Below are 25909 nucleotides of genomic sequence, written 5' to 3'. Positions count from 1 at the left end.
GAACTTCCCGATATATGGCTATCTGGAGCTTCCCGTTAATGGCTCTTCGGAGCTACCCGTTATTAGCTCATATGAGCTTTCTGATTATGGCTCTTATGAGCTTCCCGTTATGCAGCCCATATAAGCTTCCCGTTACATGGCTCACATGAGCTCCACGTTATATGGCTCGAAAGAGGACTTTCTGATTATGTGCTTTAATGAACACCCCCGAATATGAATTGACGGATTTTAAATTTGTACACTTGATGTGTACTACCCTTGTATCCATTGATAATTTAAATGATTAAATGGGTAAAGTTCTGATATAATATATGATATGTACATGTTCATGGATACTTGATGTAACAGCCCGGTTTAGACCCTAGTCGGACAGTGGTTTCGGGACCACGAATTCGAGTCAGAAAAATATTTTAATATTATTTTTGGTGTCTACAACATGTTGATTTATATGTGTGAAAATTTCGTGTGAAAATTTTATCGTTTGTGTGCTCAATTTAAAAAAAAGGACTTAATCGCTTAAAGTGTAAAAGTTGTGTTCTTATAGTTAAAGGTGTCTATTAGCTATGGAACCTTAAAGTGAAGGTCCTTAACTGGTAATTATCCCATTTTTGAGATAGTGGATGATAGTGGGATGGCACATGGTGTAATTATTAATATTATTAATGGTTAGTTAGGTAAATTAGTAAATAATGTTAAATTAAAATAAAACAAAATGTATTGCCATCTTCCACTATTCATCTTCACCGAAAATTCAAGGAGAAGAAAGCAATTGCTGTCTTTAACATTCGACCAAGCTCTCATTGCTCAAATATGTACGGTTTTAGGTTCGTTTTTAATGCTTTCTACGTTTTTGAGATCGTTATAGCTTAATCTAGCTTTCCCGTATCTTCGATTTCAAAACTGTTAAAGTATTTGAATGTTGCCATTGCTGAATGCATGAGTATTTTGATAGTTGATGATGGAAAATAAATATTTGTTGATAGATTAATATGTTTAATTAAATGATTTTTGATAAAAATGTGTATTAAGGATTAAATTGTGAAATTTGTAAATTGAAGGGTCAAATTGTGAAATAAATTGAATAAATGGGCTGCTAAGAACCTAAGGTAAATTCGGCCTAACATGGGTTTGTTGAAATTTTGAGTAATTTGTTTTATTTTAAAATAGGGACTAAATTGTAAAAATTAGGGGCTAAAATGCAAAATACCCAAATTATGTATTTTTGGATAAAAATGAATGAATATGTTATTAAACAAGCCAAATTTGAATTTATTAGATCAAGAAAAGAGGAGATCGAATTTGGATCGAAGAAAAATAAAAAATTTTCGAATAGTCGTCCGGTTCGTTCATGTCCGTACGAGGTAAGTTCATAAGTGAATAATTGTTGTTAAATTCATATGAAAATGTATTTAATTGTGCCGAATTGAATTTTAGCAACTATATATGTGTATGCTGAATTAATATAAATATAGGAGAAGTAACTACGAGCTTGAAACGAACGAATCACGACATCTGAAAGCCCCGTACGAACTATAAGAATAGTTAGGATACACGTGTCATGACATAGGATTCCGACATGAGTTATCGTGTAAGACCACGTTTGGGACGTTGGCGTCTATTTGAGATTTACGTGTAAGACTGATGCGGTCGTTGAAAGCACCAAAAATATCATATCCCTAATAAATAGTGAAAAAGAATAGTAAAAGGGAAGTAGGGTCAAATCCTCAGAGACTGAACTTGCACAATATCTTGTTCCGTGAAATCTCAGGCAGAATCTTGCCCAAGAAAACCTGCGTTCCTGAAAAGGAATAAGAAAATAACAGAATTAAAGGTTTGGATCTGGAAACGAAAAATAAAATAAAAACAGAATTAAGAATATTGAATAAAAAATTCAAGTAATTAAAAATAGAGTTGAGAAAAAAAAAATTCTTATGGGAGATTCCAGCCTCCAGTTGTCTCGTTCCACCTTGGGTTCAATCACCGGCTTTTAGATGATCCTTCTCAAACTGAATAAGTCAGTTATAGTGGAAGATGACGCCTACGACCACCAGCTCCAAGGATTTAGACTTACGATTTAGTGGAACCTAACTCTAGCCAACATTCGCTTCTGTGGGACTGTCTTATGCTAGATCAACGCTTCTCAATGGCGAATCCCACGCTATTTTGTCTCTTGGGCTCGCCAACCTCTGACGCAGTAAGCTAATGAACCGACTGTGCAACCTTCCCAAAACATACAAAGCGGCCGCCTTTGCATACGTTGAAAAGCTTACTTCTTAAGGGACATGGACGGAAGCGTCAGCCCCGTAGTGTGGAGAAATGATAAATACTCAGTGAGGAGGCTAAGTACGGACTCTAAGCCTCAAGAACCCTTTTTAGGGAATATCGACAACCTTCGGCTAGATGGGTTTAGTGGCTCATGGTTGTGGTGGAAAAGAAAATAAATAAAATAAAAATGGAGATTTTATTGCAAGGAAATATGAGAAGAACAAAAACCTAGACTTTTGGGGAGAGAGTGGTTACAGAAAAAGATCCATCTCTTTTGAGTCACTTCACCCCCTATTTATAGTGCTAGGGGAGATAGTCTAATCCTACTTAAATTCCCAAAAGATAAATACATTTAATTGAAGATAAATAAAGATAAATAAAATAAAATCCTAAAATTAAATAATCCTTAATAATTATCTTAATATTAATTATCCTAATATAATTAAAATAGAGTCTAATAGAATAAAATCTCTTCTTTTTGCATTTCAACCCTTGTTTCCTCCATGCTTGCACTTTTGGCACCAACTTTTTCTTGTGTCGCACATTGGCCCATTTTATCTCTAAATTTACGATTTTGGCCCTTAATTTTACTTTAGCCTCAAATTTAGTCCCTATAAGATAAAAGATCATAAATAACTCAAATTAGTAGGATCATACTCAGAATAAATACATAATTAATGCATAAAAATACGTTATTCTAGAGTGTTATCAAAGACCATGTCTGGGACATCGGCATCGTATACAATTTCGTGCAAGACCCTGTCTGGGACAGTTGCATCAATATTTGATTACATGTAAGACCACGTCTAGAACGTTGGTATTGTAAGAGCTTCTGAGCTATCCGAGTATCCTTATTGATTTTGAACGGTTCAACAGGCAATATCGAGAAATGAATGACTATGTGAAAGTATATCTGATTCAGGTACGTACGAAGTGTATATGATATTCAAGAATGAAAAATGAGTATGTTTCAAATGACGATATGTGAAATACATGACAATGAATGAAATGAATGTATATAAATGAATGTTGTGATACATATGCCCGTTATATAAAATTGTAATGAAATAAGCTTAATTATATTCAAGAGTTCGAATACCATGAAATTGTGGTCCTATGTTTCGAACATGGGATTTATGAAATATGAAACATGGTTTTGAGGTACGCTAGTTTGGTTTGAAAGATGTTTAGCTAAATGTTATTGATAAGGTTAAATTATTAAATATGTTATGTATATGTGAAAGAGTTAAATAAGCATGTTTTGATTTGTTGGTTATGTGTTTTGTATGACTGAATGTGATATAGATTTGAATGAGGAGTATATATGGTTCGAACAGTGGAATTATGAAGCATGTGTAATATGACTTTGATGTACGGTAGTTAATTTGAATTTTGAATTGATAAATGAGATTGAAATGGTTGAGATTTGCTAAATTCGGCCTAGTTAAAGTGAATTATAAATATCATTGAGATGATTTATTTGCTTATGGCTTACTAAGCTTTCAACGCTTACTCTGTGTGTTTTTTCTATGTTTATAGAGTTTCGGAAACTTGCTCAGGTTGGAAGTCATACGAGACCTCATCACACTATCCAGTTATCGCTTCGGTAAATATAAGCTTTGAGTTTTTGGTTATGTGGCATGTATAGGCTAGTTTTGATATGTTTGGTTTTGAAATTTGTATATATGTATATACCCATGCGAAAATGGCTTGATCATGATACTAATGTTGGTATATATATATTCGGTCATGTTATAAGCTTAATTTGGAGGTATGTTTCATGTTAAGTATGTTTGTGATGTTGGTTATACGATTCGGCAATGAGAAGTGTTAATGATGATGTATAACCGGCCATGAAAGTAGCTCATTTTGGATTTATAATTTGTCTTGTGTAAAGGTTTGAAAGTGGTAAATGATGTGTTTTTGACATAATACATATGCTCACATTAGTTAAGTTTTGTATGTGTGACAGCTTGCATATTGATTGTTAAAGTACAGTTTGTGATGGTATATGAACATATATTGTAATTTATTTGATGGTCATTTAGGTACGGTTATAAATGGTACAATTATCTTTGGTTTGAGTTGTGAAATTGGTTGGATTATCAAAAGGATAAATTTTATGACCGAATATATGGTTAAAAGATTGATTATGCATATGTATTTTGGAAATGGTAAAGGGTGTGTATTTATATTTGGCTAACAATAGGTAAAATATATTTATACATGCCTATGATATGTTTTGTTCGTGATCTTGGTAATTAATGGTTAAGTTGTTAAGTTAAATGATTGAGTTTAAAATGTGCCATATATGTGATTTATGAATTTGGTAAATGATAAATAGGTATTTTGGATATTTATTAGTCAAGCGGTATTGTAATTATGATATGATTTGATTTGGCTCTTATGTATAAAATTGGTAGTTATTATTTTGGTAAAATGTGCATAATTTAGTAAAACCGAATTTCATACTTGACCATTATGTGAAGTTGTTAATGTCGTATATATATTAATGTTTAATAAATCATGTGGTTTGGCTTGACCTAGTAAAATGTGAAGAAATGCATAATTATAAATAGTGGTTTTGGAAAGTATTTAATGAAATAGATCTATATGAATGGATGTCTTAATATATGATTGATATATGAAATGAATTATACTTGGTTATAAGTTAAGTATTCGATTGTCTTGATTCATTGGTTATAATGTTTGAATATTAATTTGGGTAGAGTATGAATTATAGTATCAAAACATGTTAGTTTGGTTTATTATTATACTAGATGAATAGTATTGAAATGATTATATTATTTGGTACTTGAATTGAAATGAATGTCTATTTTGAGTTTTTTTTATCAGTAATGCCTCGTAACCCTAATCCGACGACGGACACGGGTTAGGGGTGTTACACTTGAAGTGACAAATACATGTATGTGGAAATTGAATATTGATGAGCTCATCCTTGTTTCTTTGATATTTACATGAAGTACATGACTAACATATTTCTTGAGGTTATATGTGATTAGGCAAATTGCCAAATTGCTTTGGATGTATTTGTATGCTTAGTTTAGATGTAAATGAATGATAAGTTAATATCCTGTTATACGAACTTACTAAGCATAATATGCTTACTCTATTTTATTTCTCCTGTTTTATAGTATTTCAGAAGCTCGTTGGGTTGGAAGCTTGGCAAAGATACCTCACACTATCCATCAGCTTGTTTCGGTATAAAAAGTAAATTAAATCTTAGATTATAATGGCATGTATAGGCTAAAAGTGGTCAAGAATGACATGCATGTGTTTGGTTAAGAATATCCATTGATATGGCTTGTATTTGGTATGTTTTGATAAGTAAAAAGTGGCCTTAATATGTTGATGTGTGTTTGAAGTGGACGAATGATGAAAATCTTATAGGCATAATGGTGATTGATTGTTATGGAATAATGGATAAAATATACCTATATGTATGTATGGTTAATGTTGATAAGTTAGATAGTTAAACTTATGCATTGATATGTCATACATAAGACTTAATTATAGCTTGATTTAAATGTTTTGAATTGGCTTGAGAATGTGTTGAAGTGTTAATGTAGGTGCAAGGCAAATTGAGTGAGGAATAAGGCTTGGAAATGACCTTATTTTGTCCACACGGGCGTGTGTCTCAGCCGTGTGTGACACACGACCTAGCACATGGGCGTGTGTCTTGGCCGTGTGTCCCCTGCATCTTAAAAATTTCAAAACAGAATGCCCAGAATTGATCACACGGCCTAGCACACAGGCGTGTGGCTTGGCCATGTGACCCTTGCACCTACACACGGCCTGACACATGGACGTGTGACTTGGCCGTGTGACCCAAGTCAAAGAGTTACACGGGTACGGACACGGGCTAGGACACGGCCGTGTGCCTTATTTTGAATGCCCACATAGGCATGTGACCCCTGCACCTTGGAAAAAATTTGAGATTTTGCGAAAAATTTTCTGAGTACCCGATATAGTCCCAATTTGTTTCTAATGCATGTTTTGGGTCTAGAGGACTCATATAAGGGACTTATTGAATAATATCTTACATAAATGTTAAATATTTTGAAATGTCTGTATTTGATTTGTTTATTTCGGTAATGCTTCGTAACCCTGTTTCGGTGACGGATACGGGTTAGAGGTGTTACAAGACTGTTCGGTTGAAAGCCAAGAACAATAAGGATTCGTCTTGCCGAAAACATGTGTGATTTTGGGAAAAAGTTTATTACTATAAATATCACAAATCGACTTGATTTTCAAATTTTTATTTTTTCGCTATATAAGAAAACTGTTTTCGAACCAGATTTTTTTCCAACAACTTTAGCATTTTTATGTTAACAAGAACCAAAAAAAAAAACATATAGTAAGATTTGAATTTTCACCTATTTGAATTGGTAAAACTTTAAATTTACCTCTTAACCAAAGCTTCATTCTAATATATTTTATATATTTTAATTTTAATATGCACAATTTATTATCTCAATAAGTTGTATATCTATACTATTATTTAAGCTTCTAACTAAGTTAGTGACATGAGTCAACCAGCACCAACTCGATTACGAAAATATCTTTCCATAATTAAAATATTAATTGATTGTATTTTAATTTTTAACAAAACCAAAAAAATAAAAGTATGCATATGATGAGATTTAAACCCATACTAATTGGATGGTAAAAGCTTAAATATATCACTCAACCAAATCTTCATTTTGATTTATTTTATACATTTTATTTCAATATGTACAATTTAGTACCTTTATCAGTTGTATATCTACACTTACTATTAATAAAATCCTTGACTAAGTTTGTGTCACGAGTCAACCGGACACCAATTCGGTTAGAAAATTACAAAAATATCATTTCATATTTAAAATAAATTATATTATTTGAGGATACTTTAGTCTTTTAATTAAAAATAAACAATTGTACCATCTATGTTCTAAATATGTAATGTCTATAATACATATATATACTATAATTTAAGCCCCTAATTGATTTGGTGTCATAAGTCAATCAAAACCAACTAACAAAGAACTCGCTTAAGAAAATTATAGAAATTCCTTCGTAATTAAAATAATTTAAATTATTCAATGCTATTTTAGTTTTTTTAAAAGCCAATAAATATAATTTGCATGTGGTGGGTTTTGAACCCAAGATAATTGGATTAGTAAAACTTTAAGTTACCAATAAACCAAAGTATTATATTAATATTTTTTTATTTTAAAATGCACAATATATACTTCATCAATTGTATATCGTACATATTTCATGCTATTATCATTAATTAGTTTTTATTATTTATTGAATATTATTTTTAAACAGACATTTATATTTTAAATTCGTGATTTCCACGCAGGGGCGAAACTAGGGGGTTGGCAGGGGCTCTGCCCCCTTAAAATGGAAAATTTTTATTTAGGCCCTTTGAATTTTTTAAAATTTTAAATTAGTAAAGATAAAATTACACTTTGGCCCCCTAAGAATGATAAAAATTTGATTTAATCATTTAAAAATTATAAAGATATAGGCTATTAAAATAGTAAAATTGAGTTTTTACTTTCGTAAAAATTACAATTTAATTTTGGCCCCCCTAAAATTTTTTTTTTGGCTTTGCCCATGTTTCCACGTGTATACATGGGTGATAGGATTTTTAATATTTATATTTTTTTATAAAAGAAAATTTATATGTTTTAGAAAACTTCAAAAACCAAATCATAAATTAAACTGAAAATTAATACATCAGCAAAAATAAAAAAAACAAATAATTCCGCTGCCGGGGTTTGAACCCGGAAATTCAACCAATAGAATTTTAACCATTGTGCTACAGCGGATTCCTTGTTGGCAGGCTGCAACATAAATTATATATCCTGTGTTATACAGAAGGCCCTCTATCAAAATATATGTTATTTTTTATTCATGAGATAATATATTTTTATTCCGTATAACAAACTAAAAGAAATATTATTTTTTATTCGTCCAAAAAAAACAATATTATTAACTACTTCAGTAATTAAAATATTAAAATTTAATTGAAAGTGATAATGGAACTTGTCTTTTAGCTATTAATTAAATGAAAATACTTTAACTTTTAGATAAATCCATGCTAATTGGATTAATAAAACTTAAGTTATCACTAAATCTAAATTTCATTTAAATAATTTTATATATATTTATTTTAATATACATAATTTATTACCTCCATCTGATACATATTTCATGTTATCATAATTAATTATTTATTGAATATTATTTCTAAACACACATCTATATTTTAAAATGCACAATATATTCTTCATCAATTGTACTTCGTACATATTTCATGTTATTATGATTAATTAGTTTCATTATTTATTAAATATTATTTTAAACACATATCTATATTCTAAATCCATCAGGTGATAGAATTTTTAATATTTATAATTTTATGTGTTTTAGAAAACTTCAAAAACCAAATCAATCATAAATTAAGCTGAAAAACAATACATCTATCATGCAAAAAGTTCATTTCCGCTGCCGGGATTCGAACCCGGAAATTTCTCAACAGAATTTTAACCATTGTGCTACAGCGGATAACTTTGATATCAGATTGCAACATATATTATATATCCTGTATTATAGAAAAGGCCCTCTACCAAAATAATGTTATTTTTTATTTAATGAGATAATATATTTTTATTTTTATTCGTCCAGAAAAAAGAAATATTATTAACTATTTTAGTAATTAAAATATTCGAAAAAGAAATCCCGAATCATATTTTTTTAGGTATTAATTAAACGAAAATAGTAGACTATTTTAAATGTTTGCCAAATTTGAATATTGAAGGTTAATCTATATATCTTTATATAAATATATGATGATGACAACCACCATAATTATATGAATCCAAAATTAATAATTCATGGACATTTGGCAATACGACAAGGTACTTGAGGAACACCTCTTCGCTCAATGTTAATTGGTTAGTCACCAAGAAACATGTAGCTCGAGAGGCGATTCTAGTTGACCTCTCATCTATCTAAAAGGGTCACTGTAAGCCATGAAAAAAATTAAATTCTTTAAAATGAAAAAATATAGAGATAAATTGTATAATTTAATCTAAATTTTTTATTTAAAATGTAACTGCAAAAAATAGAAAGGTGAAGGTAGTGAATAAATAGCAACCGGCAATTCATTTTTCTTTCTACAAATTTCGTTTTATCTATTTTTTGCCCAATTAGCCCATAAATAATAAGCTTTAAATCTGTTATCTTTTTAAAGAAAAAGGAAACCTGGATTGTGTAATAAAATATTTTTAGCTGCTAAAATCTGGAAGATATAAATAGATAAAGAGTTAATTTAGTAAAAACAAAAAGAAAATAGAATCTGATTGGATTTGTTTTTTCATGATATCATAAATTGAATTTGATTGTAGTCTCCCTTCTTCCTCTTTCTGTTGGGGGAGTTTAATCATTATTTTCATTTCATTTACCTTCTTCTTTTTCTTTATGGGATTCCATCTCTAGAGCTCATTGTTTGAATACCCTCTCTTCGTTCCTTTGTTATCGTCATGGGGATCTGCCTCTCTACCACCAAGGTCTTTGGCACAAGCAGCAACCCCTCCCCCGACCACCACGAAGAAAAGCAACCCGTCTCCCCCACAACAACGACCAATGCCAAAAAGGAGTCTCACAAGCCAACTGTTAAACATCAGCAGCAGCAACAGTTCAAAGCCAAGCCTAGTTCGAGGAAACAAGGTGGGAACGTGCCCTGTGGTAAGCGTACAGATTTTGGGTACCGTAAGGATTTTGAGAAGCGATACACAACTGGGAAATTGTTGGGGCACGGACAATTTGGATACACCTACGTTGCCATAGGCAATGAAAATGGCAATCGCGTTGCCGTTAAGAAAATTGAGAAAATGAAGGTATTCTTTTCATGTTTTTATATTGCTTCCTTTGATTGTCATATTCGAGATGGGATTTCTTTTTGGGTTTGGTAACTTAAAAGATGAGAATTTTAGGGTTAATTTGGATTGAATTTTCCATATTGGTGGGGGATGTGAGAAATTTAGCTTCTATTTTGGATTCCTTATTGGTTATATATGTATATTGATCTCATTTGTCTGGATATGGGAAGCTGGAAGCCTTTCTCTTCTCTGTTTTGTAATGTAATGGGGATAGATGGTCTTAGCTAGAAGCATCATTGCCTAAGTAAGGACAAAATTGGGTAGGATATGCAATAGTCTGGTTGAGCTATGAGGATTTTGCATCTGTTTGGCAATCTTATTTATTACAGTTTTAAGATCTTGGTATGGAAAGATTGGATTATAGGATTTTGCATTAGTTCAATTTGATTGACATCATAATTGAAGCTTCATGTGAAGCTGCAACCTTTAAGCTGCATTATTTTGTTGTTCGAATTGACACTAGTGGGACTTATTTTTTACTCTTTCTCTTATTTTAAAACCCTGGGTTGCATGCAGATGGTTCTTCCAATTGCTGTTGAGGATGTCAAGCGAGAGGTCAAGATATTAGAGGCCCTGAAAGGCCATGAGAATGTGGTTCAGTTTTATAATGCATTTGAGGATGATTCCTATGTATACATTGTTATGGAGTAAGTTTCTATATTTTATCTACAATTATGGCTGTTCATTCAGTTCCGGTTTTCTTTTAATCGTACCATTTCCTTTTTCTTGTCTTCTGATGTTCAATTTTGCCCAAAAGTTTTGTTTGCCTAGTGGTTAATCTTTGGCCTTCTCCTCTAATATGATTTCATATTAATCCTTTTATATCTTGACTATCTTACATGTTGGTGCTATCTGATTCTAGGTTGTGTGAGGGTGGAGAGTTGCTGGACCGGATATTGGCCAAGTAAGGATACTAAAATTTTGATGTTGTTACTGTTAAATAATGTGAATTTATGGACCAAATATGGTAGTCAATACTTTCTGTTGATGTTTTCAATAGTGTTACCTCCAGTAGTAACTTATGCTTGCCATCTTCTATCAGAAAGGACAGCCGCTACAGTGAAAAAGATGCAGCAGTTGTTGTACGGCAGATGCTCAAAGTTGCTGCCGAATGTCATTTACGTGGCTTGGTTCATCGTGACATGAAACCTGAGGTATGCTCAACTACATTAACATGGCTTACTCGTAAAACTTCCTCTTTAGGAATTCATGCTGCATCCTTATGGTTTCCTCATTGTTTCTTGTCTGTAGAATTTCCTATTTAAGTCAACCAAAGAGGACTCACCTCTGAAGGCTACAGATTTTGGTTTGTCAGACTTTATCAGACCTGGTGAGTTGCATTTGCTAATTTTAGAATAATCGTGCAACAAACATCAAAGCTATATAATCTTGAACTATGATTAAATGCAGGGAAGAGGTTTCAAGATATTGTTGGCAGTGCCTACTATGTTGCTCCTGAAGTATTGAAAAGAAAGTCAGGGCCGGAATCAGATGTATGGAGTATTGGTGTAATTACCTACATTTTGCTTTGTGGGAAGCGGCCTTTTTGGGATAAGACCGAGGACGGTATATTTAGGGAGGTGTGCTACATTTCCTAATCGTGGATCTTGATTTATTCTTTCATTGCTTTCTCTGGGTTCGTCATTTTACTTTATTATTATCAGATGTAGACTGGTGGTATGTCTGTTTCTACACCATGCTCATGTTACATGAACTGGTGGCCATACTTTTGGATACATGTGCACTCTATTTAATCCTTTGTTCTCTTTTTATGTATATGTCCATGAGGAAAATTTCTGGATATTTTGTTCACCTTCCAAGTTACTTTACCCTGTCTTAGATGTATTGTCTTATGGTTTTTGTTTATTTAATGCATTTACTTTCTGGAGAATTCATATGCAACTGTCTATAATTTCAGGTTTTGAAGAACAAGCCTGATTTCCGTCGTAAACCATGGCCAACAATTAGTGACAGTGCTAAAGACTTTGTGAAGAAGTTATTGGTGAAGGATCCCCGGGCTAGACTGACTGCTGCTCAGGCCCTATGTATGTCTTTAAATCATCTCATCTTAATTATTTATTTTTCCTTTTTTCTTTTAGCTCTATGAAATGTATAGTACCTTACCTGTCAAGTTTACTACTAGCTGCTAAAACAAATCTTCTACTTTGCTATAATTTTCTCCTTCTATTATTTATAGAATATCTGATTGGTTTCAATTTCTTCAGCACACCCATGGGTTAGAGAAGGGGGAGATGCATCTGAGATTCCTATTGATATATCTGTTCTGAGCAACATGCGGCAATTTGTGAAGTACAGTCGATTGAAGCAGTTTGCTCTGAGGGTAACCTAGTTTTTCTTTCTCTAAAAACATTAGTGGAATATTTTATGGGCACAAGTGGCTATTGTTCCCTCCTTTGATTGTTCATATCTTGACGTATAAGTGTTATTATTATCATTATCTTGTAGGCATTGGCTAGCACACTTAATGAAGAGGAGATAGCTGATCTTCGGGATCAGTTTCATGCAATCGATGTGGATAAGAATGGTGTTATTAGTCTTGAAGAGATGAGACAGGTCAACATTTCTATCACACCTAACTTCTATAGTGTTTTTTACTTAAAATTTCAAACTAATAGGGATGGTTCAGTGCAGGCCCTTGCTAAAGATCTTCCTTGGAAGTTGAAGGAGTCACGTGTCCTTGAGATTCTTCAAGCGGTGACTACAGATTTCCTGTTCTTAATTTGAAGGTCTTCTTTTCTTTTCTTTGGTTTTGATTATTGTTTGTTTCCCTCGATCATACAGATTGATATCAACACAGATGGGCTTGTTGATTTCACCGAGTTCATTGCAGCAGCTCTACATGTGAATCAAATGGAAGAACATGATTCTGAAAAATGGCAGATGCGATCAGAGGCAGCTTTTCAGAAATTTGACGTAGATAGAGATGGGTTTATAACTCCAGATGAGCTTAGAATGGTAAGTAGTATATTTTGGTGTCAGTCCATTCATGAGGTGAACCACGGGTTTGATAGTATTACATTCATGAGGTGAACCATGGGTTTGATAGTATTATATAATACGAAGTTGAATCGATGTGTTCAGGATGTCCTGATATCCAAACTGGCCAATGTTATTGCTAGCAAATGTATCTCAACTTTTTTATGAAGAATGTGTTACTAGAATAATAATTATGTTCCCTTATTCACAGTGTGCAATTGTTTTTGCAGCACACGGGCTTAAAAGGCTCCATTGACCCTTTGCTCGAGGAGGCTGACATTGATAGAGATGGAAAAATAAGTCTTGAAGAATTTCGCCGACTTTTACGAACTGCAAGCATCAGTGTACGGCCTAATCCTAGTCACCGTACTACTTGGAAGTTATAAATTAAAATTGACATTTTGGGGGGGTTGATCAGCGGAGAGCGAGGGAAATGGAACATGTTCCGGATTTTGTGCTTGTTTGGTATGTTTCCATGAGCACCGTAAGGACTCTTGTTTCTACTTGAGTTTTGATTGATGGCGTGTGCTTTGGTGAATCCACTTCTGAGGAGGAGGAGGGGGGTTGGATGTAAGAGTTGGTGGTGGCTCTGGTGGTGAGATAAGTGGACGTATATACATATATGGAGTACATTTCTTGGTTGGGTATTCCTTGCTTTACCCTCCCAAATTTGTAATGTGACTGTAGATAAATTTACCAACGAAAATATGGAATTGATTTTTTTTAAACGACCTTACTCGCTACATGTTATCGTTACTGACTTGTTGCTATATATATATATATATAAAAGATTGTGTTGAATAATGCTTTCAGATGAGATATCTCGATTTGAGAATCTTTAAGTCCGACAGGACAGAAATGTTAGATCCAAAATGTATTTGTAAGAAACCAAGTGTAAACATTTTCTGCTCAACTTTTAGCTGGCAGCATGCTGGTAACGGAATACAAGCAAATTAAAACTCAGCACACAGTCTATCCAGCAGCAAGCAAAAGGCATTTGATTCCAATTGGTAACAAATCTGAACTGTCACGACAACTCTTCAACTAACCAAGTATAATGACCCAGGAACCATTCAGACATTAAGCCTAAGAATATACATATGAAGTAATTATTCAGCCATCACAAAATTGGACAATAGAAACTGGTACGTTGAATCCAACACCCACAATCTTGATATTCATTTTCTTGCTGCTTCATTGATGAAACTTGTTCTCATCTATTGGTGACCGGAAAGTTAACAGAGACAAACTTATGATCCCTTCCTTGTTGGCAAGTGTAATAACAGAGGTGGGACCTTTTGAATTCTAAAAAGTGGGTCCGCCGATGTCTGAGAATATGGATATGTTTTTAGAGTGGAGGTAGAAACACCATTCACTCTTTGGAATTAGGATTGGAGTTATTCCGAAGGGCCATGAGTATCGGTTTGAAGTTGAAAAGGCTGACTAATGGGTTTCTGAAATGGGACGACTATTGTTCATGAATTCTCATTAAACTACCTTCCCTTTTCAAACCTTGCCACTACTCCTTGATGGCCTTTTGTTGGGTTTGTTTAGCATCGTTTATTCGTCAAATCAATTTTTCCACTCATAATTATTGTTAATCAGATAGCTTTTTATGTTACAACTACTTGTCAAGCTAAGTTTTTAGGCTATTTTACATAACTAACCTCAAAAAAATAAATATTCACAAAAATAACCCTATTTGAAAAACTATGACGGAAATACCCTGAAATCTACCGTGCCGGGCAGTGCCGGCCATCTCACCGCCGGCACCACTCTCCATCATTCCCTAATCATACCTTAATGATTGCCTCGTCCAATAAAAAATAATTTTTTTTTGGTACCGACAATGTAAATGACCGGCACCCATATGTATTTTTTTGAAATACCTTGAAAAAGAAATGAGTATTCTACAATTTAAAAAGAAAAATAAAAAATAATATTTTAATAGGTGCCGGCGTTGAAGTGGCCAACACCGATTCAAAACTTTAAAAAAAAATTATTTTTTGGTGTCGGTGTTGAAGTGGTCGGCACCAGTTCAAAATAAAAGAAAATGGATTGAGAAGGAAAAAAGCTGCACTCCAATTATGTTAGTCGGCCCGATGAACGTCGTAATAACTAACTACATAGTGGAGTGAAGGCGGCAGCTAGGGCAAATGGAGAAGGAAGAAAAGATGGAGAAAGAAGAAGAGTAAAGAATGAAAAATAAGAAATAAAAATTATATTAAAACCCATATGTAACCATTATTAAGAAGAGAAGGAGGTGAGATGAAAGTCGCCTTCACTCCACTATGCAGTTAGCTACCACCGACGTCCATCAGGTCAACTGACACAATTGGAGTACAGCTCTCTTCCTCCTCAATCCATTTTTTTTATTTTGAACCGGTGTTGGTCACTTCAACGCTGCCACCTATTAAAATATTTTTTCTTTATATTTTAAAATACCTAAAATTATTGGAAGGTATTTCAAAAAAATATATGGGTATCGGCTATTACAGTGCTGACATTAAAAAACTACATTTTTTATTGGATGGGGTAATCATTAAAGCATGATTAGGGAATGATGGAGGGTGGTGCCGACAGTGATATGGCCGGCATCGCCCGGCACTGTAGATTTCAAGTTATTTCCATCTGAATCATTTTTATAAATATTTATTTATTTTTAGGTTAGTTGGTTAAAATAACCAAGTTTTTAAACCAACCAAAAAAAATAATCTAGGTATTTGGTTTTCGGAAATCAGGTTTGAAAATTATATATTTGCCTGTTAGCTGTCTGGCTTTTGGTTTTTGAAAACTTATTTTTTACTTTAAAACATTATATCTTAACTAAATATTTTTATTTTTTAAAAATATATTTTGGTAATAATATTAAACACTTAAATTTTAAATTAAACTATTCAAAAGTAATGCTAAATTAGCGCTATTCATCACTCAAGAAATTGTAAATATGGCATGATTTCAATATCACATGTTTAGTGGCTTAGAAGACAGCAGAGTAGAAGAAAGTCGTACATTTAGTTACACATGGACATGGGCTTATCCCCAGAAAAAATAAACCTTCAGGAAGGTAAAGCTTATCATGCATATTAGTACATATAGTAATATGCATGCATGTGTTTAAGCTTTTCTTTTCTGTTTCTTAAGGCACTGCTATGTAAATATGAAGTTCATACATGAGATACTCTTCGATTTTCAGGTTCCTAATTACTACAGAGAAGCTTAGGGTAGGGGGAGAGTGGTTATCGTGAGATCCCGGGAAAGAACTGAGGCTCCAACTAAAGTTTCAAAGGAGGAGGGCGTTGTGGTTTACTAGTTCAAGCCAATGAAGCCTTACACTGGCAGATGCCTTCAGGTTCCTGGTGACACACTTCTACATGAGAATGAAATCCGAAATAAAATTTGAAGCAGAAAAGTAGAAAGTAGAAAGATTTTATTGAAAGTTATGACTTAGATTCTATTGAAATCAGAACAAGCAAAGTCCTAGAAAAATTATAAATCTAAGGTTTATAGGTATAAATTACAATAATTACCAGTCAAAAGGAAGATTATAGAGTAATCATTCACCCACTGTACCATACACCTTGCAGCAAAATGAAGTGGCAAAAGAAAATATTCGTTATAAACATTCATAAAGTAAAGCAGAAAAGTCATGTTTCATGACTTAATACGTACAGTCCTTAATAAAATAGAACAGATGAATCATGTTTCATGATTTGATACGTATAATCCTTAATGAATTAACCTTTGTTGTCGAATTCTCACTGTATGACCTAATAGATAGTATGAAATTAATGTATTTTCTCAATCATGGTTACTTCCTGACATGTGCTGTTCAGTTGGAGCGGGAAGCTCCTTCTAGAGTTAAAATACCAACCATCGTTCATGATATGTTCCACGATAGTCACGTAGAAGCAGCTCCTGAGGTAAGAAGCCCAATATTTAATTTTGGATACCCTTTTCCATCTATTTGGGATTTTTTTAAGGGTCAACATTCTGTTTATACAATTAGTTCAGTCAATCCGATCCATCGACTTCGACTTAAACTTAATTCACTAACCAAATCAACTTTACATTGATTCATAAAATCGGTTAACCGACTTAAAAATTGAACAGTTCTAGCCCATTTTAACAATTATCATCAACCATCAATGCACATAACCATAAGTTGAGAACTATGAACCTCTAAATTGAACAGTTGGCACTTCCACTTTACATTAGAAGAAGCAAATAATAAAATAGAAAAACTACCAACCAAACCGAAAGAACCCTAAATTAATAATAAAAAATGCTATGCTTAAATGGGTACTTCTGTTTACTACAATGTTGCATGCACTTGAAATAAAGTAATGACGTGAGGGTGTTCGCGAAAATTCCATACCAATTCCAACTTAATGACTGATTTGAGCTCCGTACCATTTCTCTGCATCGGCTCCACCGCCAAATACAAGCCGCAGACCTTCAATATTTACAAACAACCCATATGTATATAGCTTCTAAACAAAACATGTCAAAGTTATAACATAGATTAATTAAACTCCAAAATTGCATCTAAAAGCATGCCAACTCTACTATACGGGATTATATTAAACACCATCACTGTCAATTTTGGTCCATGCTTAGCCTGAGGTTGGAAACTAAAAGTAGTAACGTATGCAACAGAAGAGGATATTTACAGAGGGAAAATGTTACATATGTTTTAAGTAAAAAAAAAAAATGCAGAACTAATTATTTTACAATGAACTGTTGGCTGTCTTTTTGACTAAGGCTTGATCCTTGAGCAGAGCAGCTATTAAGTATCTATCTCTCACCAATCTTCAATATCATCATCATCAGAAATTTCACTTTCTTCTTCATCTATACTCATTCCTTTTAGGCTCTCATCTTCTGACCCATGAGTTTCAACATCTCCGGCTTTTCTGTAACCAACCCATTTTAACACAGGTCTATACTCTGTAGCTATAACCGATACTTCGGAAAAGCTTGACGATCCACCATCTTCCATAAACCTCTGCCTTAGCATCTCATTCTGCATTGTCCAGACTTTTTTTTTACTGAATGGCCTTCAAACGTAAATTCATAATTACTACAACTATGGGAACTAACAACATCAAACCCACCTGATTGTGAGATGATGATTGCTCTATCTGCCAAAGTTTTGGTTTGCGAATAGCATGCCATCTGGTATAATAGCACATTTTCATAAGATGTGATTCCCTAATGCGAAGTGCAAATGTTGTGGATCTTTGAATATGATTAACTAAACTAAAGCATGAAAATAGAACCTTGAAGGTGATGGATGAAAATTTCCATAGAGAACTCCACGAACTGCGACTGAAGCAGCAGCAGACTGTAGAACATTCCCTATCTCACTATGTCTATTTAAAGTCCTTCGAGAGGTAGCGAGAAGCATATCAGCATCACCAAGATATGAAGCCACAGCCCATGCATCATCCATTGCCTCATCGCTCACAAAATCTAGAACTGCAGGAATTGAATAGCAGTAGCATCAAGCATGAGAGAAACCGGACGGAAAACAACTCACAACACTTTGCTCCATCCCTCTGCCTATTTCTCTCTCACGCACAAAGAAAGACAAGGAACAATTGTAAAACTTATTCATAGCATAAGCAAATTGAAGACAAGAAAAAGTTACCATTTTCATGAAGAAAATCTGTAATAGGTCTTGATTGACCATGTGCTTGGCAGAGTATCTTTTCTGGAGAATCCATTTTAAAAGGAAGTCTTGAGAATTTCTCCCCTACTCGAAATGCATTTTGGTCTAGGACAAAAGGGCGAAGTTCAGAGTTAAATAACTTAGATATATTCAGAACAATGTACTCACATAGTAGAGACTGACATATTTTTAGCCATTCCATGGCATGAGGACCCTAAATATTCCCCTTTCTTTTCTCATAATAAGTCAAGCTCACATAAAAGGGAACTTCAATTAATAAATTATATGTCAAGAAATACCTAATGCAACTACATTTTCTGTGTCTCTTTTGTTATGCAAGAATTTCCCCAATGCATGAAAAAGCGTCAGGGTTTCATCTCTGCCATATTGTGAAGAAAATCCACCGCTGAACTCATTGAGCAAATTTGCATTTTCTTTTGGGCAACTGGGAGTAGAATTGGATGATGATAAATCAAGTTCCACATTTGGTTTCAGACAGAAGAGCTGTAAAGAAGTAATTGCATGTCTGATGTCACCTCCACTGGCTCTTGCAATCAAATCAATCTCTTCAGCAGCCACATTACATAGCTCCTGTCTGCATATTCTAGAGAGTGTTTTCTTTATGGAATTATTTGTTATAGGATTAAAAGCAACCTGCAATTTCCAGCTAGAAATTAGCAACCACTGGAAGAATAATAAACCTAATACCAATTTTCTTGTGAGCATAACCTTACTAGCCCCAGCACTCTCAAGTGTCAACTGTAGTTCTTCCAACCATCTTGCAGTGAGGTCTGATGAATCTGCATTACCACAGTCGGTGGCCAATATAGCTGTTGGTACCCTTGTCGATCTCACAAGCTGAATCAAGCACCTCTGAAGTCTTTCAAAAGCTGATCTTCCATTTGTTACAGGAAGATCATCAATAACCAATATGATTGAAGACTTTGAGTTCCCATTCAAAGATGAAGAGATCAATCCATACTTCCTCACTCTTTCAACAAAATTCTCAAACTCATCCAACTTAGAAGTGTAATTCATCCCTGGACCACAAATATTATTATCAGCAAGAATTAGTTAATTGGGAATTCGTATGAAAAACTAGCCTTTAGAACTATGGTTCACATCTGAGACTTTAAATTCTATATTTCACCTCGAATTGGTTAACAAATATAACTATTAAAAAGGGAAGCGGAACACAGCAGCTAATAATTAAAATTCCTTGCATCCAGGCCAATAAAAAAAAATTTTTTTGACACCATTGTTTTCGTATAGCAAACCTGACAAAGATTCTGCCCAACTTCGTCATGAAAGATGCACCTAAATACCTGCACTTGAGTTATGAACATGTTCTTGCCAAATTGTGGGAGTAGGTGTGTTCCATTCACATAATTGAGCCCCAATCTTAGATGCAATCACTTGGACAGTGGCCTACACACAAGAAGCAGGATTTTCAAGTAAAACTTGCAGGTAAATGCTGTTATAGTCCTACCATTAAGTCATAAAATGGATAAATAGCAACAACACAGTGCCTTAATATAAAATGTAGAAAAATTATGCTTTGCTAAGACAACCTACAGATTTTCCAACCCCAGCTTGCCCAGAGAGGATGAGAACAGAACTACGGCCAACCTCATCCTGTAAATACTAAAGAAAAATACATGAACTTCCTCAGACCAGTTGAAGAATAATAATAACGAGATGCTTATTCAACATCAGCAATAGATAACAATCACAAAATCCCACTTTAATATAATGAAATTACCTTTGGAGCCATCAATCTTTCCTCAAACCATGACTTAACTTCTTCAACCTGCAACAAACAAGAGAGGGAAAAATGCGGATTAGTAGATTACAGATATTCAAATGGACAGTATAGACCAAATTGACTCTCACCTTTTTCTTGTTAACAGCAAGCTCTTCCAGAGAAGAAGGCTTATGTTTATCAACCCACAATTCCTTTGGATTGCTCCTTCTAGAACCTAGATCGTATTCTATTTCCAATTAAGCATAAAGTAAAAGTTTTAATGAAAAATTTTGTTAAGAAGGAAATATACACAGCATACCGGCAGAAACCTTGACCCCATTCAAAACTTCATCAAAATCTCTAAAAGCTAGTCTCATCTGCACTAAACATCAAATTTAATGATTAATATATATACACACGTACATTTAAAAGAGCGAAAAAGACATTTAAGAAATTAATAATGATAAAAACAGAAAGTATTTACCTCATCTACATTGCTGGATTGTTTGGTTAAGCGAGAGCCCGGGAGACGAGGCTTTTTGGCTCTACTAGGATTGGTACGAGTAAGAGAAGACGTGGATTTGGGCTTCTGGTAGCTCCGTGTCAACCTCGAAGAAGGCTCGTAATCTTCATCGTCTGATGAGGATATGACGATGGTGTTTCGTTTCCCCATTGCTAGTAGAGCAGAAACACTACCAATAGGTTTTTGAGCAGTTCAAAAACCCTAAAAGTTGGAGAATTTATTTTGAGATCAAAGAGAGGGATGAAATGGAAGGAGTGGCAGTATTTGGGAAAGAACAGGAAAGAGTAGTGTTTCCTGTTTCCCTTCGCGGGCTCAAAAAATAAAAAAGGCGGTGACTTTTGTAGCCAAGGTTAGCAAAAGGGGAAAGGCGTACGAGGGAAGCTAATTACGACTTAGGATTAAGGAACAGGGATAATATACTAAATGCTACTTCAGTCTAGCTTGGAAGTTCCATGTAGTACTCAAACCTTTTCTTTTTCCAATTTGGCTTCCGTTACCCAACCCTAGGGAAATTGCGTTAAAATGTTTAGTTTCGGCCAATGGAAACTTGACAGGTGTAGTTAAAAAGACACGTATTATAATATTGTTTTAATTTCAATGAATTAAAAATGAGTATTTTCTATATCCAAAACTTATTTTTCAGATTATCTCAATATTAATGGGTGTCAAGTTCTTTTTGGATTTCATGGCCCCAATTACTCTCAAGTAAAAATTATACAATAATTAAGTTGTTTTGAATTATTATTTTTTAATTTAACTCAAATAAATATATTTAATTCGACTTGATTCAAATTTAATATAAGATTTGAAAAATTTTAGATTAAGTTTAGTCATTAATTCAAATCTTGTCTTCTATTATAAAATGACTTAGAGATTGAGACTTTTATTGTATATAATTGTTAAATAGCTTTGTCTTCCTTTGTGGCAAATCACTACTTTCTTTAGGTAAATATGCAAACACATTTGTCCGAAAAAAAGTTAGTCTCCCATTATTATCGACTTCTTAAGAAAAAAACCTCTAAATTTTTCTTTCACTTTAAATTTTATTTTTAAAATTCTACTATAGCTCTCTTGAGAGAAGTGAATTATATGGTAGCCTTTGATATGGTAATTTTTATTAAATTATTAGTTAAGTATTTATTTATCATTTATATCGAATTTTAATATTGATTTTTTTATTTTAATATTAAACTATTCTTATTACGTTGAGGAACAAAACCTCTAAATTCAAAGTAATGTACATTATATAATGCTGGATGAAAAGCACGCTTGACCTACAAATTGTCTAGGTGTAGTTGGTTTTTTCAAGGTGGTAAAATACTTCTTATTTTGTTATGATCGTTATTGCTCGTGACTTTGGAGGAAATGTAGAGATCAAAGACTCTTATTTTCAACTTCTCACATGGCGAAGAGACAATAACTTTGGAAGATGTAATCCTAGCCATAAGCCTTCCAATTGAAGTAGTTGTTGTCCTTGGGTGGCTAAATTTGAGGTTGAATTAGAACCTTGGGTGGCTAAATTTTCCAAACAGATTGGTTAAATAAAACTATTCATGAATTACATTAATACTTTGTATATTGTCCTCACATGGTTTTTGTATGAAAAACAAAATGGAAGCAAATGTTGTTCATTGGTTGTCTAGTGTTTAACTAATATTAAGCGGTATTACGCGGTCGGATCGTAATATAGAAAGACAGCTTGTATTAGTAGACGAACCTAAACATGTCGTTAGTATAATTGGAAATGAGCAAACTAATTGAAAGACTAATATGTTGTCTATCAAGTCCAATTGGAGAGATGCTTTGTCGTGGGCATCAGAGCAGATGACTCCCAAAAGATAGACATAGATGTGACTAACTGGACTGACAATACATTGAACTGGACCCAAGAAGAATAGATCTTGATTTCATTTATGGATTTATTCACTTGTGACTTTTATAGCGTGACATACCTAAATCTTGAGTGGATGACAGACTATATATGTGTGACTTGTACACTTTGATGTAAGTAAGAACCTGAGTTCGAATAGATAATGAACTGAAAGATTATGCATTAGGTGTACGACTTCTGTAGTATGCAGCGTCATTCACAACAGTGGAATTCATAGCTCTAGACATGGGTAAATGATATCCTCTCATTGGCATTATATGGTTGATGAAAAGTAAACATGGACAATGGTCGTTCGTCTTTGTGATGAATGACTTGATCACTATTTGATAGTGATTGACTTTTCGTGAAGCAAGATGTAATGGTTACCATGAGATAAAATAAGATCATACTGGGAGAACAGATATTATCCCAAAGAGATTAAGGATACCCTATGAGAGTAACACACTTATGACAAAGTCATTGGACGAGTACTAATCGAGTTACTTTCGTAATGGTATGCATTGGGGAGAGCTCAATCACGATACTATAGTGGAATGACCTCGTGACTAAATGAGTTTATAATTAATAGGCGAAAAGCTGAAACTTAACTATAAATCATTCGAGGCTCAATTGCATATGTCAAATCGGTCTCTCCGCTAGCTCACTGAAACCAGAAATGAATTGCATTTTTGAATCGAAATGAACATAATGAATAGAAATAAAGGAATGAAAAACATTTAGAAATGATTATGGTTTTGCCTCAGATGGAAAAATGGAATCATTTGGAAATGAACGTGGTTTCCTCAAAATAGAAATGAAAATGAAAATGAAAATGAGAAATGATTCATTTGCAAATGAACATGAATTACTCAAAAATGACCGAAAGAATGAATTTATGTTTTTGAGCTATTTTAAAGCCCGAAAATGAAAATAAAGCATTCAATCATAGTGAACAAGTTGAATGGTGAAATATTAAATATATTTTCTCAAAAATTTTGCCATGGGTAAATCATCATAATTTTACCGAGAGTAAAATTTAGATGAGAAAATTATTTAGTATAAATATTGAAAGTTATTTTTGGGAAATAGGAAAACAAATATTGGGTTGGATCAAATTATAAATATAACACCTAACCTGACGACCAACCCTTCGTTATTTTAACTATCATAATAAGAGAAAGTAATTTAATAATTAATCAACAATCCCATAGGGTTTTGCTGTGAAAACGTAATATATGGAACAACTTTTTGATAATATTAATTTGTTTATAATAATCTGACCATCTAACTTCAGGAGTCTAATTACAATTTAAACTAGGTTTGAAGAGTTCTTATACAAGCACAAACAAAAGTTTAAACTACACTTTGCCCCGATATCTACATATGTTACAAAACTAAAGATGACATGCTCACATAATACTGTGAAGATTTTGGCTTAGTTCCCTTTTTTTTTTCCCACGAACAACAGGTTAGAAATATCTGAAACGAGGAAGAGAAACAGGGTAAGTTCACAAGGAACTTAGTGAGTTCTAAAAATAAGTTACTTCAGTTAAGAATTCACCACAAATCTCACTTAGACAAATTTTGTGCATTCATATTTGACAACTTATGTTTGGGCTTAAACATCGTAGAAGCGTAGTACATAATGCATGAGAATTCCTTCTATGAAAGATCATGTAGCATATAGTTTCGTCGTACAGACTTGTTGCTTAAAATCTTAGTATAAAACCCACTGAATGGAGAGAGAGTCATTTCAAATTAACTTGGCGGACAATCCTGCAGAATTTTTCATGCAGATTACTAGATGCAAACTCTTATAAGTGGATTCATACATATGAACTCGTAGTAGAAGATTCATGGATATAGCAAGTCATACATGCAAAATTAGAAAATAAGATTCACAAATACGGAAAACTCATACATGCAGATACATAAAAAACTATTCATAGATATGACGGACTCATACATGCGAACTTGTATAGGAAAATTCATGGATATGGCGGATGACTGCCTATAAATGAGTTATCATTTATAGTAAAACTAACACACCAAAAATATAAGAAATTAGAACGACGGTGTCCGCAAGTGCACGAGTCAAAAAGGTGCAATCCTACAATACACCACTTTTCTAGATAGTTCATTGTATGCATAATAACCCGATTCACCGCTTCCTTGGCGTATTCCTAACTTGTCCCTCTTGGCACACACATCCAAACACCTGAAACAAGAATAAACACTTGTAAGTTCTAGAGAACTTAGTGAGCTTTAATATAGAATACATTGGCAAATACTTTTATAATATTGTCTGTGTGCCTGTATGCCAATTTCTATGCTTAACCTATCATTCCTGTTTTGGGCAGAAAATTTCAAAAATATTTGGACATGTATATAAATGCCAATATTCATACTTAACATATTAGCTTCCACTTCACTACTTGGCTGATTTCTGATCTTACTAGATAATGTTTCATTGTCATTTTCTTCATAAATCTTGAAGATACTTCTCGAAGGGATACCTTTACAAAATTCACTTCATACGATTTTTTTCTTCAAACCAACACTTAACATTGTCCCAGAATGGTTGTTCCTAGATATTGTTCACGGACAGATACCTACTATATATAGAATCACATTTGACAGACTCTTAGGCTGAGTTCAATACTAGCAGTCCACCAAACAAATCATAACCTATTTCAAACCCAACACATGATTATATAGATAATGAACTGTCCAGATCATTTAGAAGAATTCCACACATCTTTGCTACAGAACACAAGAAAATCCTAGATGATAAACAACTTAACTTCCATAAGATTCTAGAATGAGACATGATATTATTCAAACATGGCGAATATCAGATGACACAAATTTCAACTCT

At 33.5% G+C, this 25909-nt stretch overlaps 2 protein-coding genes across 7 annotated transcripts; one reads left to right on the top strand and one right to left on the bottom strand.

Annotated features, from left to right (window-relative positions):
- The first annotated feature begins 9618 nt into the window (after positions 1-9618).
- Positions 9619-14024, top strand: LOC105777826 (calcium-dependent protein kinase 28). The gene is made up of 12 exons (XM_012601318.2): positions 9619-10181; positions 10740-10870; positions 11086-11127; positions 11266-11377; positions 11475-11553; positions 11634-11803; positions 12142-12268; positions 12449-12564; positions 12690-12797; positions 12876-12938; positions 13026-13199; positions 13451-14024. Exons 1-12 carry the CDS (start codon positions 9825-9827, stop codon positions 13604-13606), a joined length of 1635 nt encoding a protein of 544 aa, XP_012456772.1. The 5' UTR covers positions 9619-9824; the 3' UTR covers positions 13607-14024.
- Positions 14025-17762: 3738 nt separating this feature from the next.
- LOC105777704 (cell cycle checkpoint protein RAD17) lies at positions 17763-21565 on the bottom strand. 6 transcript variants are annotated; one of them, XM_012601086.2, is made up of 12 exons: positions 21123-21565; positions 20958-21015; positions 20788-20885; positions 20657-20704; positions 20470-20538; positions 20220-20322; positions 19624-19934; positions 19194-19548; positions 18874-18999; positions 18503-18701; positions 18338-18398; positions 17763-18246 (listed from the first exon to the last, which is right to left on the bottom strand). In XM_012601086.2, the coding sequence occupies exons 1-12, from the start codon at positions 21309-21311 to the stop codon at positions 18025-18027; spliced, it is 1839 nt and encodes a 612-aa protein (XP_012456540.1). In that variant the 5' UTR covers positions 21312-21565; the 3' UTR covers positions 17763-18024. The 6 variants fall into 6 exon arrangements, with proteins under 6 accessions (XP_012456540.1, XP_012456541.1, XP_012456543.1 ...); XM_012601087.2 differs by having other exon boundaries at positions 20470-20529; XM_012601089.2 differs by having other exon boundaries at positions 20470-20529; positions 20788-20873; positions 21123-21564.
- Positions 21566-25909: the final 4344 nt, after the last annotated feature.

The sequence above is a fragment of the Gossypium raimondii genome, chromosome 10, assembly GCF_025698545.1.
Source record: "Gossypium raimondii isolate GPD5lz chromosome 10, ASM2569854v1, whole genome shotgun sequence".
Taxonomy (NCBI): Eukaryota; Viridiplantae; Streptophyta; class Magnoliopsida; order Malvales; family Malvaceae; genus Gossypium; species Gossypium raimondii.
Note: the sequence above shows the minus strand (reverse complement) of the source record. Positions and strands in the feature narration are given on the sequence as shown.